The 20,881-nt window shown below is 38.7% G+C and overlaps 1 protein-coding gene across 4 annotated transcripts; it reads left to right on the top strand.

Moving 5' to 3' along the window:
* The first annotated feature begins 826 nt into the window (after positions 1-826).
* On the top strand, positions 827-19,182 carry ARHGAP11A (Rho GTPase activating protein 11A). 4 transcript variants are annotated; one of them, XM_054826148.1, is made up of 12 exons: positions 827-854; positions 8,555-8,625; positions 8,964-9,060; positions 9,623-9,873; positions 10,426-10,586; positions 10,689-10,835; positions 12,509-12,583; positions 13,233-13,400; positions 14,642-14,777; positions 15,124-15,232; positions 16,026-16,173; positions 16,585-19,182. In XM_054826148.1, the coding sequence occupies exons 4-12, from the start codon at positions 9,809-9,811 to the stop codon at positions 18,162-18,164; spliced, it is 2,589 nt and encodes an 862-aa protein (XP_054682123.1). In that variant the 5' UTR covers positions 827-854; positions 8,555-8,625; positions 8,964-9,060; positions 9,623-9,808; the 3' UTR covers positions 18,165-19,182. The 4 variants fall into 4 exon arrangements, with proteins under 4 accessions (XP_054682123.1, XP_054682120.1, XP_054682119.1 ...); XM_054826144.1 differs by lacking the exon at positions 827-854 and adding an exon at positions 5,763-6,045; XM_054826145.1 differs by lacking the exons at positions 827-854; positions 12,509-12,583 and adding an exon at positions 5,742-6,045.
* Positions 19,183-20,881: the final 1,699 nt, after the last annotated feature.

Here is a 20,881-nt window from a genome sequence, read left to right as displayed (position 1 = left end):
ACACAAAAGCAGAAAAGTACATGACCCATCCCTCTTTCCTGAGAGTGGATGGGAAATCATTTCTCCACATAGAAAATACTGACAAAATTGTTCAATGACTTGACTCCATTAGCATCTGCATCCCTTACAGCTCAAGTCAGTGTCACACAATTGTGTTCTAAAATAGCAGTTACCCAAACAAACTGAATTCTTGACACAGAGAGTTTTCAAAAACCTGGGTTTTGCCTTGGATATAAAATTTGCAACCCTTCAATGAATTAACTATTTATTATTTCAAAATTATTCTACCAGAAACATTCCATAATCCTCTAAATGCAGTCTCTACTTACATAGAGTTGAAAAAAGGAAATTAAACTTCCTATTACCTGACTATTATCCCTAAGTTCTAGGATTCACAAGATATTAGAGGGAGCCAGTTGATGAAAAAAATCAATTTCTCCTTTACCTACCAGGAAGTGTATGAAAGGGATGTGCTGAAAAAAGAGCTTTTATTAAGCAGAATTTAAAAAGAAAATGGAAGGTGATAAGTGAGAGGAAGAGATTTTTTTTTTCTCTGAGTGCCACTATAGATCCTTGATTCAGACTTGGTTAGAGGAAACTATTATGGTTTGGGGTTTTTTTGTCTGATAGCAGCATTAAACCTATGGTACTACATCCTTCTTCCCTTTTTTATCTTCCCCCCCTCTTCCCCCCCTTGAAAGGGAAGTAATCACCATTTTGCTCTGCCCTGAAGACCTTGCTTGAGAGTGAACAGGCTATTGTTGTCCCTGCCTTAGAGAACAAGCAGACTTGCCTTGAGAACGTGCTGGGGAATTCCGTAGTCTTTGCTGACGCAGGAAGAGGTGCAGCAGCAGGTAAGACCCAGATTTCCAAATAAGCTTGTATCTCTGCAAGATATAAACAAACAAAAACATTTCTGTACGCTAGTGGCAGGGTAACTGTCATTATCCTACCTATATCCTTACAACAGGTTTGTAGATAATAGTTCTTGTAAGACCAACTGGTATAGGTGGGGAAAAAACTAGATAAGCCTTTAGGCACTCAGGCTCTTTTTGAAGTCTAAAATTAAAATATTGGGTATAAAAGCTACCCCTCCTCAACTCCCCTCTCCCCCCCAAAAAAAAGCCAATCCCACCATCCAAAATGAAACTTAGAAGCTATTTAAAATTGTTATTAAATAAACAGAATTTCAAACTAGTTTTGCTTCGTATATCTGGAAAGTAAAAACCTAAGCATAGACTTGCTAACCTGAATAGAAACAGAGGACTGCTATGAGTATCTTCTCTGGGAAATGGAGCACTCTGGGAAAATCGAATGGGGCTAAAAGATTATCCGCCCTGAGGCTACTTATCCTGAATTATCAATATTGCCTAGGATGTCAACAGAGCATTGAATGTTTTTTCTACTACTATAGGCTATTTGTAGAACTCCTAAAACTTTTAAGTGGGTTTGTTTTTTTTTTTTCCTAGTATTGTTACACAAAAGCATGCTTTCCAGGGCAGTGGCTTGAAGTCTCAGAAATCTTTCCTGGGCTTTTGGATGTATTTAGGTACTTGGGTCCTCGCCCGGATTCCGCGCTGTCACACACATACGTTAAGGTGGAAACATGCATTATCAACTTCTGTGTTAGCTTTAGCCTCCTTTTACCGTTCAGACTTCTGTTAAAATAAACCTTATTTAAACTGGAGAATGCACTCCTGCCTTTCCATTTTGACTTTTTTCTTTCTGGGTACCTCTGTTCTTTTTAATGTTACTGCTAAGGTAGGAAGCAAATAAATTGCTTCTTATATCTTTCAACCTCTAATGCAATATTGCAAGCTACTGAGATGAATTTTGCTAGTCCCTCTCCTTAGTGTGGTAAAAGGAATTTTTCCAAATTCTCAGCCTAATCAACAAATCTCATTACTTTCAGTCATTTTCCAAGTTTTTGTTTTCTAGCAGAGTTCCAGATGATGTGGTGAACTTGAAACTTGCTTACAGTTGATTGATTTATTCCAATTAGCACTTGAAGGTATCAGATGTACTGTCTCTAGCCCCGAAGAAAATTAGGTAAAATGCTTCCTCAGTGCAATAAGCACGGAAGTTTAGTCACTGACTCAAGATCCTAGCGTTATATATGTTAGAATCTCCCTATGAAATCTTCAAACTTTTCCAAAGTTTCACCTATATAAATTAGAGATGAAGGTATCTTCTCCCTCACATGGTGATTCCTCTGTTCTTCCAACACATGGTCTTGCAGAGTAAATGGAGGAAAGGTATGCTGTATACTGCCCTTCTCCGAGCACTGTCCCAAAATTTCATTAGAAAAACTTACTTGACTGCAGCACTAGTGTGTGTAAAAAAACAAATTCAATCACTACTTTTCACAAAATCAAGTTTTAGAATATTTCAGACAAAATACTGATGATTCTTAATGTGGAATATTCAGACTTGAACAAGTTAGCTTTGATAATCTGTCCCCAAGAAATCTGTATATTGAGCAAGCTCAGATATAGAGTTAGCAATTTATACAATTGATACTAAGGCTTTGTCGTATCTAATTTTCTGCAATAGTCTCTTCAAAAACCTGAAGTGACAAGATGGTAAGTTGAGACCAAATTTGTAACCCAAATCAAACGTGGGTTAAATAGAATTATTCTATCCTCAAACCATGGCTCAGAGGAAATTCATGTTGAATGTCAGTTTGGAAGACACTCTTTCTAGCCTTATTTTCTTACTTCAAATACACTTTAAATCCTCTTCCTTACTATTTTCTTGATTTGGAATTGGTTTTCAAGCTAGTTACAGAGGTAGGAGATATAGTTATCCTTAAATGTTGAAGGTATTCAGAGTGTCCAGATTGTTTTGCTTCTGACATAATTCTGAATGGTTGCAAGCACGGACACCGTTGCATGAGATCGATCCCCCCACACACACACTTTCAGTCCTGGGCAAAATTGTTTACTGAAGAGAAGACAAAGCAGCAGAGGGAGTGGGAGATGGAAAAGGGACATAACTAATGTAAACGCAGGCTGAACAGCATGGAGAGATGACAGCTGGGAATTAGGGTAAATAATTTCTCATTAAGAGAGAAAGCCAGGAAGAGACAAGAATGAGTAAGGATGTTCAGAATAAACTGTACTAGTAGTCAGACTCTGAGGACATCAATGCGTAAACTCCCTCGTGCAGCTACTTTTCACAGCTTCTCCTGGACAGTACGATCTGGCTTTCTGCCCTCATGATCTTTCTTTATTATGATCTGCCCTTATAAGCTTTCTGCCCTCAGCTCGTTTGGTTGAAGAAGTAAGGCAAAACCAGCCCTTGTATTGCCAGAACGAGGGATTCTTACCCTCCTTCCCACCAAGTTCTGAGTTTGTTCACAGAGGGGTACTTCAGAGTAAGGGTTGTTTTCCATACTCCTCATGACGTTACTCTGCTTGTTGAAGGAGTTTGCTTCTGCTTCCTCCAGCTGAGTTTCTGGTTGGATTGACCACTGACTGTCCTGAGTAGTTACTGAAATTAGACTATTAGTAAACATCTGACTTCTTTTTTAAAGCTCTCATTTCTGGAGTAGCTTCCAAAATTTGCAAAATGCCACACTAAATGTCGGTGCCATGGGGTTTTTTTCTCCCCAAACGTAAATATATACGTGTATGTGGATAGTGCAAAAGAGAGCCTGTATGTGTGTACAAATACATTTGTGTATTGCATGCTGGATGCGAAAAGGAGTGTAAGCCTGGCCCTCCTGATAACAAAAGTTATGTACTACATTCAGAACAGGATTTCACCCATAGCCTCTGAAAATTAGAATTATTTAAAATGCCAGAAGCTTGGCATGTCAATTCTTAGACAATTCTGTGGGGGGGAAAAAGGAACCAAATAGCTGTTTATTTTATTTTTTCTGACTCAGTTTTGAGAGAATACAATAGATTTGAGTTGGGATGCTACAGCTGGTTCCAAAATTAGATGCCTAGTTCTTATTTGCAAAGTATTTTTTCTGCTCCAGTCTCTAGCTGTAAATAAAGCAGAAATATGTTAAAATAGTCACCTAAAGGATACTAAAATATTTGACAAATGTTTTTGACAACATTACTAGATAATACTGTGGGTTTAAATACCTTCTGCAAAATGTAGAAAGATTACCTCCATCACTTTTTTGGGAAAAAAATGCAGCACATACTATCAGCATGTGTTTTTTCTTGTGAGAATACTGAATGGAAAATACTTGACGTGAAAAGGTTTGATATATCAGATCACAGCTCCCTCTTGTGTAATTCATCATTACTACAGAAACCTAAGTTGGATAGAGATTGCTTAAACTAAATTCTATGATACCTATTTATTTTATTCCTTTACTTTTCCCCATCAGTGAAATTTTAGGTTTTGGAATTTTGTATTTCCATGTAATTTCAACGCCAAGACAGACAATAATATTTACAGTAAGGGTGTACTAAAATTACATTTAGAGGAATATTACTTTTGATCAAGGACATGATTTTGCATCCATAATCAAAATCCTGGGGTTTTACTTAAGAAAATTCATGTCTAATCTGCTATTTATTATTGCTGCTAGGTCTTTCTTCCACATAACTTCCTAGGGGTTTTTTCTGTTCATATTTCGATGACTTTTGGAAAAACTCTGTAGCCATTCTAGTTTTCTTTTATTCTCTAGTTCTTGTGTCCACAAGTGTTCAGAGCACCATAAGGTGGTTATTATCATTCCGTGGCTTTGTGGTATTCTCTTTCAGTGAATTAAGACTCGTTTTAGTACTAGTACCAGAATACATATAAAGGAAAAGCTGGAAAGCTTCTTTATGCTACAGCAAAACTTATTTCTGACTCTACCCTGAAAGACTGCATTTCATTAATTTGACTGTGAACACTTGAAGAGTTACCTTTGGAATGGAAACTTTTTTTTTTTTTAAAAAAAGCAGTTCTTCTTGTAATGACATAGTGCAAAACCCCAAATGACCCTCCTGGAGAAGATGTGTGAGAACAGTTTGGAAGAGGTAAGCAACCCCAAATTTAGAAAGTACGAACAAACCTGGCGCTAATGGTTTAACTGCCATTTAAATTGTGGCGTGAATCGTGGCTTTGTCTACAGCAAACGATGAATCATCTCGGCTGGCTCTGCACAGACCAAAGCTAACGCCGGGGAAAGTTACACCACTGACTAAAGTAGATGTGAAGGAAGACCCTTAATCTTTTTTCTACGCCAACGTACATCACCATTACAATCAAGTAAAGCTGACATCCCGTATTCATTCCTCCTTGAAGAGCTCAGTTTTTTCATAAAACTGCGGTGGTTTACAATTTTAAATTTATTTTCAAAACCCCAAACATCTAAGTAACCAACCCACCAAACCGAGCCCACGCCTGGTAACACTGGCCCGACACCTGCTGCGGGTGAGCGGAGGGACACGCGCTGGGTTTACTGCTTGAGGCCCCTGCCGCTTGCCGCGCCTGTTGCTCTATCCCGGCAGCTGGTTCGCTCCGTCTCCCACTGCCCAGGGACGGGGCAGCCCCCGCAGCGCCCAGCCGCCCGCCGCAGCAGCTCCCAGCCCGTCCCGGCCTGTCCCTCGACGGCACCTCCACAGGGGCCGGCTAGAGGAAGGGCCCTTAGGCAGCCAGCGCGATCGCCCGAGGGCGGCGCGCAGGGCCGTGGGACAGACGGAGGCTGAGAGGCAGCGCAGGAGCCAGGCAGCGCTGGGACAGCCCCAACTGGCCGTTGGGCGGCTGGGGCCTGATTTCGAACGGCAAGCGGCCCAATCAGAGGCGCGGGCGGGGTTGGGCGCTGGGTTTGAGCCAGGCGGTAACTGGCGGCAACTGGCGGCGCGAGAGTGGGGCTGGGTTGGGAGGTCGCGATGGTGCTGAGCAGGGTCTGAGGGGCGGTGGGGGGCTGGGGAGCGAGGGGTGCGGGAGGCAGTGAGCGTTGGGATGGCGGAGCAGAGGCGAAGGCTGGTGCGGCTGGCGGTGCTCGAGGAGCTCCGGGCCTCTTACGGGATTAAGGTGAAGAGCGGGAGCTGCCTGGCGGCAGCCAAGCAGCCGGGAGCGGCGGCCGCAGAGGTAAGGGGGGCGGTAGCGCTGTGGCGCTCGCGGAGGGCACCCGCTCCCCGGGCTGGGCAACGGCGGTGCCCGGCGCTGCGCCGGGGGGAGGTGGGGGCGGGATGGGGGGGGGGGGCGCGGCGGCTGCCGCCGCCGGTGAGGGGGCAAAGCGCAGCGGCCCCGGAGCCGGTCTGTCCCCGGGGGGCCGCCCGTTCGGGCACTGGTGCCGTTGCCGTAACGCAGTTGCTCCTGCTAGCCCCCCCGGCAGAGCATGACCTCCCGCCGTGGGGAGCAGCCGTAATCCCTGCGATGGGGAAAGTCATTTTTCCTCCCATTTTCCTCAGCGAGCAAGCGCTCCAGACGGCCGTCAGGATAGCCAGGTTGTGATTTAGCAAGAAATGGCTTAGTGAAGCTGAATTCCCCCGGGCACCCGCCCCTTTAGGACCTGGATGTTGCAAGGCAGACCAGATGGTGGACGAGATCTATTCCTCTTCGTTCATGTAGTTGATGTTCTCAACCATGCATGCATGCTTCTGGTTTATGCAAGAGCTTTCTACATATTACTGTGCTTAATGTCACTCACTGTAGAATTTAAATCTTGGTGGTTATTTCTTGATTTACAGTGCTACTGTGTAGTTTCTAAAAGCTTTATGTCTTTTACTTGATTGCTTTGATTTCTGAAGGGCTTTGTTTGTGTGGTTTCTTAGTATAAGACATGACTATGGGAATTTTGGTACAGGCAACTCTGGCCTTGTTTTGCCTGTGCTCTGAGATATGAAATCTGTCCTGTGATTTTTAAATACCTACTTTGAACTTGTTGAAGGGAAAAAAAAAATGTTTTCTGTCAAGGGACTCTTATTTAAAAACTTCAGTATCGTAACAGATGCCAGTTTATACAGTATTGAGGCCCACTTCAGAACGCTGGTCTTCTGGTAGACTCTAATTTATAAAGCATGGACCACTGTCAAAACAAGATCCCTGTGTAAAGCAGAACTGAGCATTCTCAGAATGAGCCTTCTGTAAGAAGATATTACAAAATGCTACGGTAACCTTTGGTCAATATAAGCCAAAGAAGATGTGAGAACACTTGCTTGAGTTGGGCTGTTTGGGAAGGGAGAGGGCAAGAGTAAAGTTAGAATTAGTTTCTTCCCCCTTGTCAACGTCAAGCGTATGGTTCTGGACTTTTTTTTTTCCATTTGAAGGGAGGGTAAGAAGAGCTGTGAATAACATATATATGTCATAATAATAGAAGATGTCTATATAGCTATCTGTAGTGCTTAAATTTTATACAAGGAAGAAAATGTGTAGTCAAATAACGACTGAGCAAGGTAGGAAAAGGTATAGAATGACATTTGTTTTGCCAGGGGGCATTCTAGTTCTATTGTAAGGGAACAGACATAACTTTATTTTAAGAACTTAAATCACAACCTCTGATGTTTCAAACACAACCTAGTAAAGTGAGGATATCAGTTATGAATTTTAAACATTGAATTACAAGCCACTGGAATTCTCTATTACATAATCTTGTAAATACAGAGAAACATTCTATCTTTGAGTTAATTTTATTTTTGTACTTTTAGTAGCAACCTGGAATACAATGACACACACGTGTTGCTTCTCTTTCCTTATCGTGTTATGCTTGTTTTCTGTAGGACAGATAGGCCGAAGGTGGCCTAATTGGGTTAGTTATTGATTAACTATCTTCCCAACATGATCAGCACTTTGAATTTCAGGTATATATCGCCAAGAGTTTGCATTCAAGTTGAGTGTGATCCCAATCCTCTTCTGGTTGGGGAAGGGGCTGACTTGCATGTTCCGTAAATAGAAGCAGAAAAGAAGTGGGCAAAGAAATAAAAGTACACGTTGTTACATTGAAATGTGGGCTTTTATAACTGAAACGACTGTGCAGTAACCTCAGATAAAGATTTAAAAAAAACGTTCTAGGTGAGCATCCATAGTAATGACTGAAGAAATTGCTTGTATTCTAATATGTAACAGACACTCTGATGCCTCGCTATAATGCAATAGAGTTGTAAGAGTTTCTTAACTACAAATGCTTAATATCGGAGTTCAGAACAGTTTTCTAGACTACTCTGTTGAGTTTAATCCTCCCTGAAACAGCAATCTCAAGTGCCTCAGATAATTTTTTTTTTTTTAAAAAGTAATTTTTTCTTTATTTCAAATGTCAAGGTAAGGTGAGATTTCAGAACAGTCTATTTAATATCCTTACTGACTTGGGGGCCTTACGGGAAAACTGATTCTTTGTAAAATAAAAAGTGCAAAACAGACTGCAGAAAACCTTTCTAGTCTTTCACAGTAATCTAGGGTGTTACCTGTAACTAGAATCAGTATGGGCTCAGCTATCTAGAGATGATAGTGCTTTTCCTGACAATACCTCTTATCTGAAAGACTTTGGTTTTTGTCTTAACTACCCTTCTGTTTGTACTTTGTGGAATACGTGCTTTTCTGTAATATGTAGCTGGTGATTCTATCAACTTTTGAATAACATTAATTGAATTTTGTATTTTAGGGTAAAATCTTTGGAATATCTTTTCATGCATTACCGCAATCACTTGTGCCAGAATATGGTTATGTTCCGAGGTAAATTAACACTGTATATTTAGACTTACACTTGCTTTGTTCTCTTTATAGTGTTGAACTCTTGTCAGAAGAGGGAACATAATATTTATTCCAGGTCTGCTAAAGCTTATGGGGGATACAAGAATTAATTTCAGTTGGGGAAGGAGGGATGCAAAAGTTAAAGGGGGAATTCAGAGCCACAGCTATCGTTCAGTTGTATTTCTTTATACTTCTTGTCATTGGGGAAAACTGTGCTGCACGTTAACTTTTAGCTATTTATCATGAAATAGTTTTTCTGGAAAAAAAACAGCTTTATTCTGAGCGGTAGAAGTATTGTACTGTTACTGTTCTTTCCTCAGCTTTCTTGTTGATACTTGTGAATATTTGGAAGAACATGTTCATACCGAGGGACTCTTCAGAAAGTCTGGATCTCTTGTTCGTTTAAAAGCTTTAAAGGTATTATCTGAAGCTTCTTTCTTTCTTTCTTTCTTTCTTTTTTTTAAATAAGCTGCATTTCTTTCAATCATCTGCATGTTTTAGTTTTTGGACTCTTTTCAGTCATATTTGAGTTTTAGTATTGGAAGTAGACTGGTAACATTACCTGCTCTAGAAATGAGAGGAGATTAGTCCAGAAACTGATGAACTTCACCTTTTTTCTTTTTTTTTTTTTTTTTTTCCCTGGGAAATTTTTCGGCTTTCCAGATGGTGAGAATACGCTTGTGACTGAACAAACTTGTTAGCAGTTATGCACACTGGATGCTGTGAGGATATTTGTTTAACAATGTTCTCCCAGAAGGATGTATACATGGGAAACCTGTGAATTAATGCATGTGGTCTGACAGCGTCGTCTGTGTCTTTTTGTAGATACTGTAGTTGTGTAAAACATGACAAGGCTGAAACTAAAAATGGGGAAGATGTGACTGTCTTTTCTGATATGGGCTAGAGGATTAATGCCTAAACTTAGAAATCTGACCATATGTTGAAGACTTAAAATCATATTTCTTATGAACAATTTCAGAGTAAACTGGATCAAGGTGAAAATTGCCTCTCGACTGCGCTGCCATGTGATGTTGCTGGGCTTCTTAAACAGTTCTTCAGAGAGCTGCCAGAACCCATCCTTCCACCTCACCTGCAGGAAGGCCTTTTCAAAGCTCAGCAGCTAGGAAATGAGAAGAAAACTGCAACTGTGTTGCTGTCTTGTTTGATGGCCGACAGAACAATTGAAGCTTTGAGATACTTTTTCAATTTTCTGAGAACTGTGTCCCTAAGGTCAGTGTCGAGAGAGCACTTGGAAACAGCGCCTGATTTCTTTAACGGCTTCTTTCCAGGCAACTGCTGTAACTTTCTGAGAGTGGTTTGTGACTTTAATCTGCAGTCATTCACTAGAGTTCAGTTATGGTCTTTTCTTTCATAAATCCAAGGCGTTTTCTTTATGAAACCTTATTTTGCTAGACGATTGACTTTGTTCCATTCTTTCATAGCTATATTTCTCATTCTTTGGAAAGCAAAAGGAGTGACTGATAAAATTAACATAATCTAACTGATACCTTGCATTCCCCAAAACTAAACTGTGTCTAGAACCTCTTGATTTCAATCACATAGTCATGCAGTTACCTAGCCTGGAGTGCTTAAGTCTACACATTAATCTCAGTATGTGAGCACTCAAGTAAATGAGTCTGTTTTTGTTGGGGGGTGTGTGGGGGTTTTTTTTCCCTGCATTTGTCTAATTTGGTTTTTTCTCTCTCCACTGCTTATGTTCTGATAATTTGTGTTTAAAAAAAAAACCCACAAAAACCAAACCAACAAACTTTTCTTGTTAAGATCCAATGAAAACAGAATGGATAGCAGTAATCTGGCAGTGATTTTTGCTCCCAACCTCTTGCACTCGAATGAAAATGAAAAGATGTCAGCCAGTACAGAAAAAAAAATTCGCTTGCAAGCCGCTGTTGTGCAAACATTTATTGACCATGCAGCAGAAATTGGTAAGATAATAAGTTTATCAAAATGTCTTGTTGCACACACTTGTATACAGCTTTTCTGTTCAACTTCTAAAATATCTTTTAAATATTTCTCAACTAATTCAGGGCAAGTACCAGAATTTATCTTGGAAAAGATTCCTGCAATGTTAGGTGTTGATGCCTTTCAATCTACTCCCTCGCTGTGGGGCCATGAAGACAGTGAAAATGAATCTCCCAGTGAATGTAAGAAGAGGAGGCACCGAAGTGTTGGAGGTAGGTATGTTGTGTGAAAGTTTCAGGAACTAAAATAGAATTATTTTGAGACTTCAGGTATGCTGATCCTAAGCACTTGCTTCTTCCACAAGCAGAATAGATAGATACCTGTGAAATTTGTTGGGTTTGATTTGCAAAATCTAGATAAGACTTCAGTAATCACATCACTTTATTGTATATTTACTCTGAGTTTATTCTATTGTGTCTGTTATCTACCAAAGAAACTATTTTGCTTGTGTTTGGATTTGTGAAGCCAGATTAATGTTCCAGCTTTTTGTTGAGTCAACTTCAGACCCTGTTGCAGAACAGTGATAAAGATTTTCTTTTTTTGGCTAGTTTTGAAATTATACTTGAACACCCAAAGTTATTGCATACTTCAGTAAGTCAGGTCATGAGAAGGCAAGGATATAAATGGCATGTGTGTTTCGAATTAGAGTAATTTGTGTTTTGAAGTGCAACTGAATTGGATATTATTGGATACTGTGTACTCCGATAACGTGGATCTGGTGGTTTTTGCCGTGTAGCTATTCAATAGGGGTTTTTTTGCCACGTATGTACAATCAAATGGTATAATCTCTGTTCTGCATTCTCTTTGAGGAAATACTATGGAATACCTATGTTTGACTTGATTCAAATCCATGATGATACTGATCTTCTATGTGTTGTTATAAAAATGAGTATGTATTTAGCTCATGTACCTGGAATGTTAAACCTGACAGCAATTGAAATTAAGACTTCATTCTTGTATATATTTAGCTAAGGCATGGTTTGTTTGGTTTTTTTGGTGTAATATACTTTTTCCACTCTGAAGAAGGGATATCATCCTGGAGTTGCAAAGTGATAAATGCTTGTGAATGTTAAAATTTTGAGGAGAATCAGGTGGAATAGGTTCTGATAGTAGGCAGCTTCTAATCTTTCTCCAGATGTAGTAAAACATAGTAATACTATATGTTTTATCTATTGTCAAAGATGAGGTTTTAAAAACTACCTGATTCTACCATACACCAGAAAAGTTGTACTGCAGGCTTGTGGTTTGCCAAGCTTTGCTATGAACACATGGAAATACAACTGAAGATTGCAATAGCGCTTAACAAAAATACAAGTTTACACTTCTAAAAGCAGGAAAAACAGTAGAACTTCATGCATGTACTCTGCTGGGTTTAATTTTGCCTTTAAAACAGACAAAGAAAAAGACAGAACACCCCAAACCAAAATCACATAGTTCATAGAAAAGTTGTATGTTACTTCTTTGCAAGACCAAAATTTCATACTTCTATTTGGTCCTAACTTCAAAGCTCTAAGAGTTTTTCAGCTTCAAGATGACTGTCCAGTAAAGGAGAAAGTCAGTGAGACTTCATGAGAGAGGCTTCAATGGATACTTTCTAGATTTGCCTACAATAAATCAGAAGGCATATAATTTCATAATGGCCAGTAGAACTTTCTACACGAAACTTCTGTTGTCTGTGCATTTTTGAAATTTTTTTAAGGCAAATAGAATTTTTCAGCAGCAAAAACTGTTTGATGCAATATGGACTATAGTTTTCTTTACATAAAACCACCGTTTAAACTGATTTTATTTCTCTCTGAAAGAATGTGAGTTAAACTTGAGTTGAAAATAGAGCAAGACAAACTTCATGTTTAAATTTGATTGCTCGATGTGTCTTGCATTTCAGATATGGTTAGTGGAGCACTGAATAAATTTAAATCTAACAGAACACCCTCCACTACACCTCAACAAGATAGAAGCGGTAGGTATTGGTGTATTTGTACTAAATAAAGCCCATGCAGTATCTTCTGGATTTGTCAACTATATTCCATATTTTTTTTAACTGAAGAACTAAACTTAGTTGAATATAAGTGATTATGTTTGAATTGTTTAAAACTTTGAATATAGATGCATCTTTATTGAGGATACTGCATTTACTGTAGTTCTTAGAGCAGCTACAATGACTGCAGCTGTGGGCTGTACGATTCTAGGATTACACAGCTGAACTTGCGCTTTTTATCTAATGCACCCTAAGGCTTCAGTGCAGTAGTGCAGGTTTTATCACCTTGGGAATGAATTTGCCAGGACTGAAATTATTTCACTCTTACTCTGTCTCTTAAACTTACAGAAGATGACTATACTTCTTTTTTCTCCTAAGAAATATATTATTAATATGTGGATTTAGATTTTCCTTTCTAGTACTCTAACTTGCAAAAGAATCCCAACAAAATAAAAAAACCCCAAACCCTAAGCTATGCTGGTTGCTTTGCCTGTTGAAAATGCATGTACTTTGGCTAAGCTTTTACAACAATTTTCTTTCAGAGTTTAAAAAAATCAAAACAACTGTTTATATTTTAGTAAACTCTCAACCTTGTAATCTGTCATTGGAAACTTGGTTTTCTTAATTTCAGTCCTTTCATCAGTGACTCCGGTGGTTCTTACTCCAAGTATCAAGCGTAAACTTCCAACTGATTGCGCTCAGGGCTTGTCCAGCAAGAAGAGACGATCTTTTAAGCATAATTTTGCTTTTGAGTTGTTACCAAGTAGCATTTTTAACAGTGGCTCAACGCCAGCATCAGGTACAGTGCCTTCATTTTTCTCTTGCTACTTGAAGTGGTTGCTTGTGGCTTTTAATTTAAATGTATAGTTTTTTGTTCTAGTTAAGCAGTCATTGGTAATCTTCAATTAACAGTGGTCCTTGCACTACTTTCTCATCGTAGTAAATAGTTTATATTCATCAGTGACTGTCATGTTACATGGACTGAGCAAAAGCAAAATTCTGTTTCTTGTTTTCTGTTCTATTAATCTCTCAAATCTGCAATCCTGATGTCCTTTTATCTTTTTCAGTCCCTCTGTGTCACCTAGGTTATACTCATGTTTCTCTCTTAGGCAGTCTTCACAGATTTGTGTGCTATGCTTCCAACCTTTTGAAAGTTGTAGCCGCCTTCTGTCTCCTAAATACTTAAATAGCTGATCTTAGCTCTATGTGAAATGTAATTGTTGCTATTATAAAGGTTTATTCTTGAATCCAATTGCCTCTTGTCTTCTCTAGGGGCTAAATAATCTCAAAATTTTATAGAAAAAGTTTTACTTTTGTTTGACAATGCTTTAATACCACTTAATTCTACTGAAGTGCTTCCAACTGTCAGGCTCTTCTCCAAATCCTATTTTATTTTTGTTTGATTCCTTAACATGCTGGCAGCTGAAGTTAGAGTAAAAAGAAAAACTTCTAGATAGGCTGTGTTTGTTTTGCCTGAAGATCAATTTTCTTCCCCTCAGTTGAGTGGTATAAAACTTCTTGCTTTTGTTCATTAAATCATTTCATGCTCACAATGAAATTGTTGTTTCTATGGATAAGCAAACCAAAGCAATGACACTTTCTAAAAATAGTGGTGATGCATCTTTTTCATAAAAAAAGTTTAGTAGAATAGCAACTCTTTCATTTGTTCTTGCTTTATCTGTTCTGGCTAGGTATGTAAAAAAAGAAAAAGCACGCTGCAAATAATAAGACTGGATCTAATTTTTCTTAAGCTCTTAAATTTGAGGAACTCATCAGATGATAGCAGTGTGGAAACTTAATTGAGGTAGTGATATCAGTAGCATGCAATTAATTGCAACCCAGCCACTTCTATGGATGCTACAAGCACCGGCTTCATCTAATATTAAATAAAAGTGGAAGTCAAAGTAATTTCAAGCCAGCACTCCACAAAATAAGCAAACAAATCTGTGCTGTTTAAAAACCTAGTCTTTATTGTATTAAGTCTTTATCTGAAAAATGTGACCATTTTAAGATCATGTACTTATGATTTTGTTCCTGCAGTCCAGTTTGAAGCAAGCCCTTGTGTTTCTCTTGAGTTATCACAAACCTCACTGTCTCCTTCAACTGGTGCTGAAAATCATCTGTCTAGTACAGGGAACAGAAGAAGTAAAAGACATGCAAGCAAAAAATTATACAGGTAATTTGCCTTAACTCTCAGAAACTAAAGATAAGTTGGAAAGGTAAGAATAGACCCCTTGATTAATGGTGTGTAAAATCTCAATCTGTCTTTAAAATGATCTTTCTTTTTGATGTTCAAAATATACCAAATTCTTATAGTAATCTTAAAATCACCAGATCTGGTAAAATGGAGCTCAAACCAAAATAAGATCTGGTATAGTAGCCTCCTGTGTCTATTAAAAAAGCTTGGCAAAAAGGCAATAGAAGTAAAACTAGAGGAAATAACCACAAATAAGTATCAGGATGTTTTCATTGCCCTCCTAAAGAGTTTTTTATGTGTTGCTTCTTCCCCTCTGTCGTCCCAGGGCTGAATCAGGAAAGACAGGTTGTTTTTCGCCCAAGATTAGCCGAAAAGAAATGGTTCGTAGGTCATTACGTTTGAAGTTTGGTTTGGGGAAAAGCAACAGAGAAATGGTGGGTATTCTGCTTCTAACCCAGTCTTCCTGTTACTGTGTGAATTTTAATCCTAAGTTTTGGGCACTGCTTTTCAGTAGAAGGAAGGACTTACATGGTAATGGGGAGATCACAGCATAACCGGACCTGCTATCAAGTACAAGAAGCCCTAGATTTATTTTCATAGCAGTAACTGGTCAGCTTGTACTGGGATGGGGTAAGAGTCTGGGGGATGGACAGGTGGGACAACTGACCTGAATCAACCAAGGAACTATTCCATGCCATGTAATGTCATACTTGCCAATAAAACTGGGACAGGGTAAAGTAGCCACTGCTCAGGGGCTCTCTGGGTGTCAGTCTACTTGTGAGTGATTGCATGTGGGTTTGGGTTTTGGTGGGTTTGTTTTGGCTTTTTTGGGTTTTTTTTGTCCCTGTCCCTGTGCCACTCCTTTTGCCTTTCCAATTCTCTTCCTTATCCTTCTGGGGAGTGAGGAGTAAGCAAGTGGCTGGATTGGAGCTTACCTGCCAGCTGGGGTCAACCCACCATGCTTGTGATCAGTAGGTCTTGCAGTTGCTGAAATTCTGATATTACAGAGCCTATGCATGCAATCACTATGTTCAGAGTGTGGTGAAGCCTAAGTGCAGGTGGGTTGTTCCCTACCTAGCTCTACAGAGAATCGAGGGAATATGAAGTATGGCCAAGAAAAAGCTGCTATGGCTGATTTGCGTAGCCTTTTCCTGGAGGTTCGTCTGTAAATGAGATTCCAAATTAAAAGTTTATATGAAAGTAATTAACACCTCTTGTTTGTTCAAGAATATTGTATCGGGATGTGCGGTTGGTAATAGATCTGAAAATATTGGAAGGCGCCTTGCAAGTCAGCAAGGTTTGGAAAGCAGAACTGAATGTGCAAAGAGAAATGTGCTCTTCAGCCCATGTGTCAATGAAAAATTCCCTAAGAAAGGTAAGTATCTAACAGGATATATTAGATGGGGAAAACTTCTTCTGCTTTTGTAGAGCAAGAGTAACTTTATGAATGAAGTTATAAAAGCAAGTGGATTAAAAGTGCTTCTAGCTAGTAGGACAAAAGTTACTTGAATGTTAGTGGCTCCTGGGGAAAAAGAATCGGTTTAGGACAGGCTTGTTGTATTTCTAGTGTGTTTTAGTAGTTGTCTTTTAGTTAAGCAAGATGAGATGCGTGATTTCACTTCTTAATATTATGACCTTTTTTCACATCTCTGAAACTTAAGGGACTAATGGCATTTTTAAATTCAGTGCTGCTTTTGATAATTAGGTTTTTTAGTAATAATTTTGCCTATAATTATCATTAAAATCACAAGATACTGTTCTTAAACATTGTGATATTTATTTTAAGGTTCAAAGAATGTGAGCAAGTCAGAAGAAAACTTGCTGACTCCAAAATATGATAAAGTACTTCACCGAATTTCATGGAATAGTCCAACTGTTAAAGATTCTCAGGCGATCAGCAGGAATGAGGGAATTCTGCCAGGATGCCCTGAAGTGGGAATCAGTTCTTCAGAACCAGTTTTGATATTTGGGAAACCATCAGTTGTTCCAGATGAATTCAAATCCACAACTGTAAGCAAACAAGACAACAGCTTAGAACTTTTGCTTTGTGAAGAGGAAAGTAATTCAACTGCAGAAACATTACTGAAAGTTAAGCAAGCCTTTTCTGCATCTGGAAGCAATCTTCACAATTCGATAGGTGATACAAAATCTTCCTTCTCAGATGCAGCAGGTGAAACATTAACTGAAACTCTGTGTCTTACAGGGCTCAGTCCAGAGAAAGAATTGTTAGCTGAAGAAGTTTCTGAAAGTTTAGCAAATACAAAATCCAGAGAGCTGTCGCACCAATTTAATCAATCTTATGCTATTGATAAACAGCAATCACAAAAAAAAGAAATAAAAGTTTCGGAGAAAAGAAACTTCAAAACTTCTGTTCAGATTGAACTTCAGGTCCCAAAACCAGATGTAAAAAATGTAACAGAACTTTCTGTGCCTCAAGTACTGACCAAGGAAGACAAGTTGATTGTTCAGAACAGTTCATCAAAAGATGACTTAAACAAATTAGATTGCTTCGGGAGAAAAGAGGAAATAGAATTAGCACACTCACAAACAGCTGAAAATTGTATGGTAAAATGCTGTAATTTAGAAGAAACCTCTAAACTTTCTACAGCAGGACTTCCTACTTCACAGTTGCCTAAATCACAAAATGAAGTGGGCAACCAATACTTGCAAGCTGAAAATTCTGATAAAACTTTAACTAAAACATCAACTGTTTCTGACCACGGTAAGGTTTCTGACCATGTACAATGGTTCAACAAGCTTTCATTAAATGATTCAAGTTCTGCAAGCAAAACTAAACCACCTCTTAAGTTTCAGCGTACTCCTGTTAGACAGTCTGTAAGAAGAATTAATTCCTTATTGGAGGCTAACAGACGATCTGTAAGCTCTCAGCTGCTTAAAGCAAGTGACGTTGGTTCACCACTCGTTAAATCTTTGAGCTATGATTCTGCACTATTCTCCTGCATGGAAAAGCCCTCAAAGAATTCTGTGGCTTTGTCACTCAGGAGTGATAGTACATATGACCAAGTTTCTATATCTCATAAGCAGCTGGACTTAACATCCAAATCGTGTTGCAGGCCATTAAATCTATCAGACAAGCCTGATGTTTCTATCAGAACTGCTGGAATCCACGAGCAGAAAATGACCGTTCATTCATCAAAGTCTGTTCTAGAAGATCTAACCAATCATGAAACAGTGAAATCCAGTTCAAAAGTTAATGCAAATATAAACATTTCAGGTGCTGCCCTAGCAAAATCTACACTCACAAGAAATGCTGCAGGAAAAGAAAGGGTTCGTTATAGAGGCTCTCCAAAGAATCCAATATCTAAAGTGAAACTGCTACCAACTGCAAAACCAGTAGACTTGTAAGATCAAATATGATGGCTAAATGGGCTTATTGTAACTTACTTAACCTTTGGAAAAATCTAAATTTGTATGATTATTTTTAGCTCTAATTATTTGTATTTTTGATTTATTTTTTAACTGTACAAGTCATGGACTTGTACAAATAACTTGTTTTATGTTGAGGTTTTCTTCACTTATTGAAACTTGTAAATGCTAGTCAGTTCCTCCAAATTAATTTGACTTCTAAAACAAAAATAACCTGATTTTACAAATGTTTGTGTTAGCTGTCATATTTGATTATTTCAGCTTCTAAAAACATGCTGCATCTCCCAAAACAATTTTTGCAGTATTTAGACTAAGTACCAAGTTAAAATAATAATTCTCAGACATTTCAAACAGACATGGGAGAAAAGTCCTGATGCTGAGTATTGGTTGTTAAATTGATTTACTACTTAGTTTTAAGTGTAGCATAGCTCTACACCAGCTCTACTTCTTTTGAGACAATGGTTTTTATTTCTGTTGCAGTAAATTGGGAGTATGTTTTCCTTGTTGAGTAGGTAAATTGACATGTGTACACACACTGGAGAATTATTAGAACACATGGAAAAGAAATGTGCAGTTTATTCAAGAAGTGAAAAGTCTTAAAAGTTCATCCAGCAGTGTGTTCTGCAATAGGTACCAAGTATTTTCAGTTGTGAGCAGTAAAATATTTTATCTTAATATGAAAGGATGGTTTTAACTTATTTTTAGAGCAATCGAGTAGTGTTAACTAGATGGTGCAGAAGCATGTTGCTGATGATATTGCAAGAAATGAATGTAAGAAGCCATAGTGTGTTTAAAAGTTGATTTGCACAAGCAAATGTTTACATCTTTGGGAATTAAAACTGTTTGTCTGTCATCAATTGTAAAATTATTTAAGAGTAAACACTTGAGAATTTTCATCAGCTTTCTGTATGTGCGAATTGCTTATTGGCAAAATGTAAGAGCTGAAAGCATTGGATACTTTTGGTTTTAATAAAACCATTGGTTTTGTCCCTTTTCTGACCCTGTTCTATAACGATTTAGAAATTTATGTTGTCATATGTAGACTGTGGACATAAGAAATGAGTAAGTCTGAAATTACTGAAGTCAGAAGTGATTCTGTTCTGGCTCTCCTTTTTGTTCATCTTAAATACGTGTTGGTGATTCTCACAACTAGCATGGTGGAACATAATTTAGCAGGAGTAAGCTTCTAAAATTCTTGAGTGATATGTTAATGAAAGGAACAGTTCTGCTTGCTTTCTGTTCCCTGCCTCCTCCCCCACATACCACCAACTTACCAGCTGAATTGGTTCAGCTTGGTGATCTGGCAGAAACCTCCTGCCCCCATCAGCCCAGCTGAGCTGCCTCACTGTTGCTTATGGTTAAGATCAAGCACTGAGGAAACAACCACGAGAGGATCTTAACAGGATGGCTTGGTGTTGTGGTGAAGTATTGGAAGCTTCAGTTTCATGGAATAAGGGAGCTAAGGTAACAGTTCACCACCCATCCAAAGAAGGATGTGCGTCTGCCCTCCGCCGTTAGCTGGTGCTGGCGGATCCCTCAGCAAGTTGAATGTAGGCACCAGAGCACCATGTTTTTTATCGTTTCACCAAGGTAAGTAAAGCTTGGCAGAGCACCTGCCAGCTGTCACAGCTGATGCAAGGAGGTGGGAGATGGAAATAGGACAGAAGGAGCTAAAGGCAATGTCATGAGGAAGAAAATGAGATCTGACTCCTGAAATAGTGAGCTATTGCATCAATTTGTGTTTGAAAGAACAAGACTTGAGACTTTTTTTTGTTCTGTTAATATGTACCAAGTATTCTGAATGCTAACGTAGCTTTGACAATGTGTCATAGATGGGGCAGTGAAATATTTTTGATCACCAATGCAAGCTGGTCTTGAGCTAGTAGACTTACATGTCAGAATGGGAAATTTTTGGTAGAGGCCTGAAAAACAAACCCTTAAATGCCAGAAAAGATTGTCAAAGAAAGTTGTAGACTCCATTTTTAGAGGTTTGACAGAACAGTTTAGGTACACACCTATTTATGTGAAGTTGATCGTGTTCGGGAGAAAGATTAGAAACACTAGATGCCCAATGGAGGTTCCTACTGCTTCATCCTGCAAGTTAAACATGCATAATGTGCTAGAGACCAGCAAAAAGAGAGTAATCTGCATTTGAAAGTGTAGTTCATGGTTCTGTTGTGGCTTATGGGGTATAAACTCAGCTTTTCTGTAGATAGTGATCCTAAAGTTGGACATGTCATGTTCATGTCAGTAGCAGTGAAGATGTTACATAAAATAGCCTTTAGATTATTACCATTTATATTACCATTTTGCCAACTGCTATTAAATGATAGGCTTCATTTAGCAAGATCCTTTGATAGTTATCCTTTTGTTACCCTCTGCTATGGATGATGTATATGATGTATTGCTTAACCTGGAGACCTTAACCTGCAAATGCTTAGAGATGGTTGCCATGTTGTTACCTGGTAAAGCTGCAGTTAGGTAAATGCTACTGTTCTGTAAGTAAACACTGACCATATTCCAGGGACAGAAACTGCAGGGGGAAGATGGGTGCGATCCTAGGAATATGTAATATTTTATTTCTATGACTGTTAATCCATCAACAACCTTTTGTTTATTTTTAGGCTATTGCGTTTAGCTAAAAAGGGGAGATCTTAAATATCCACCCCCCCAGCGTTGTGTCATCTTCTTCATCG

Source organism: Grus americana, chromosome 5 (assembly GCF_028858705.1).
Source record: "Grus americana isolate bGruAme1 chromosome 5, bGruAme1.mat, whole genome shotgun sequence".
NCBI lineage: Eukaryota > Metazoa > Chordata > Aves > Gruiformes > Gruidae > Grus > Grus americana.
This window is presented reverse-complemented; position numbering and strand designations above follow the sequence as displayed.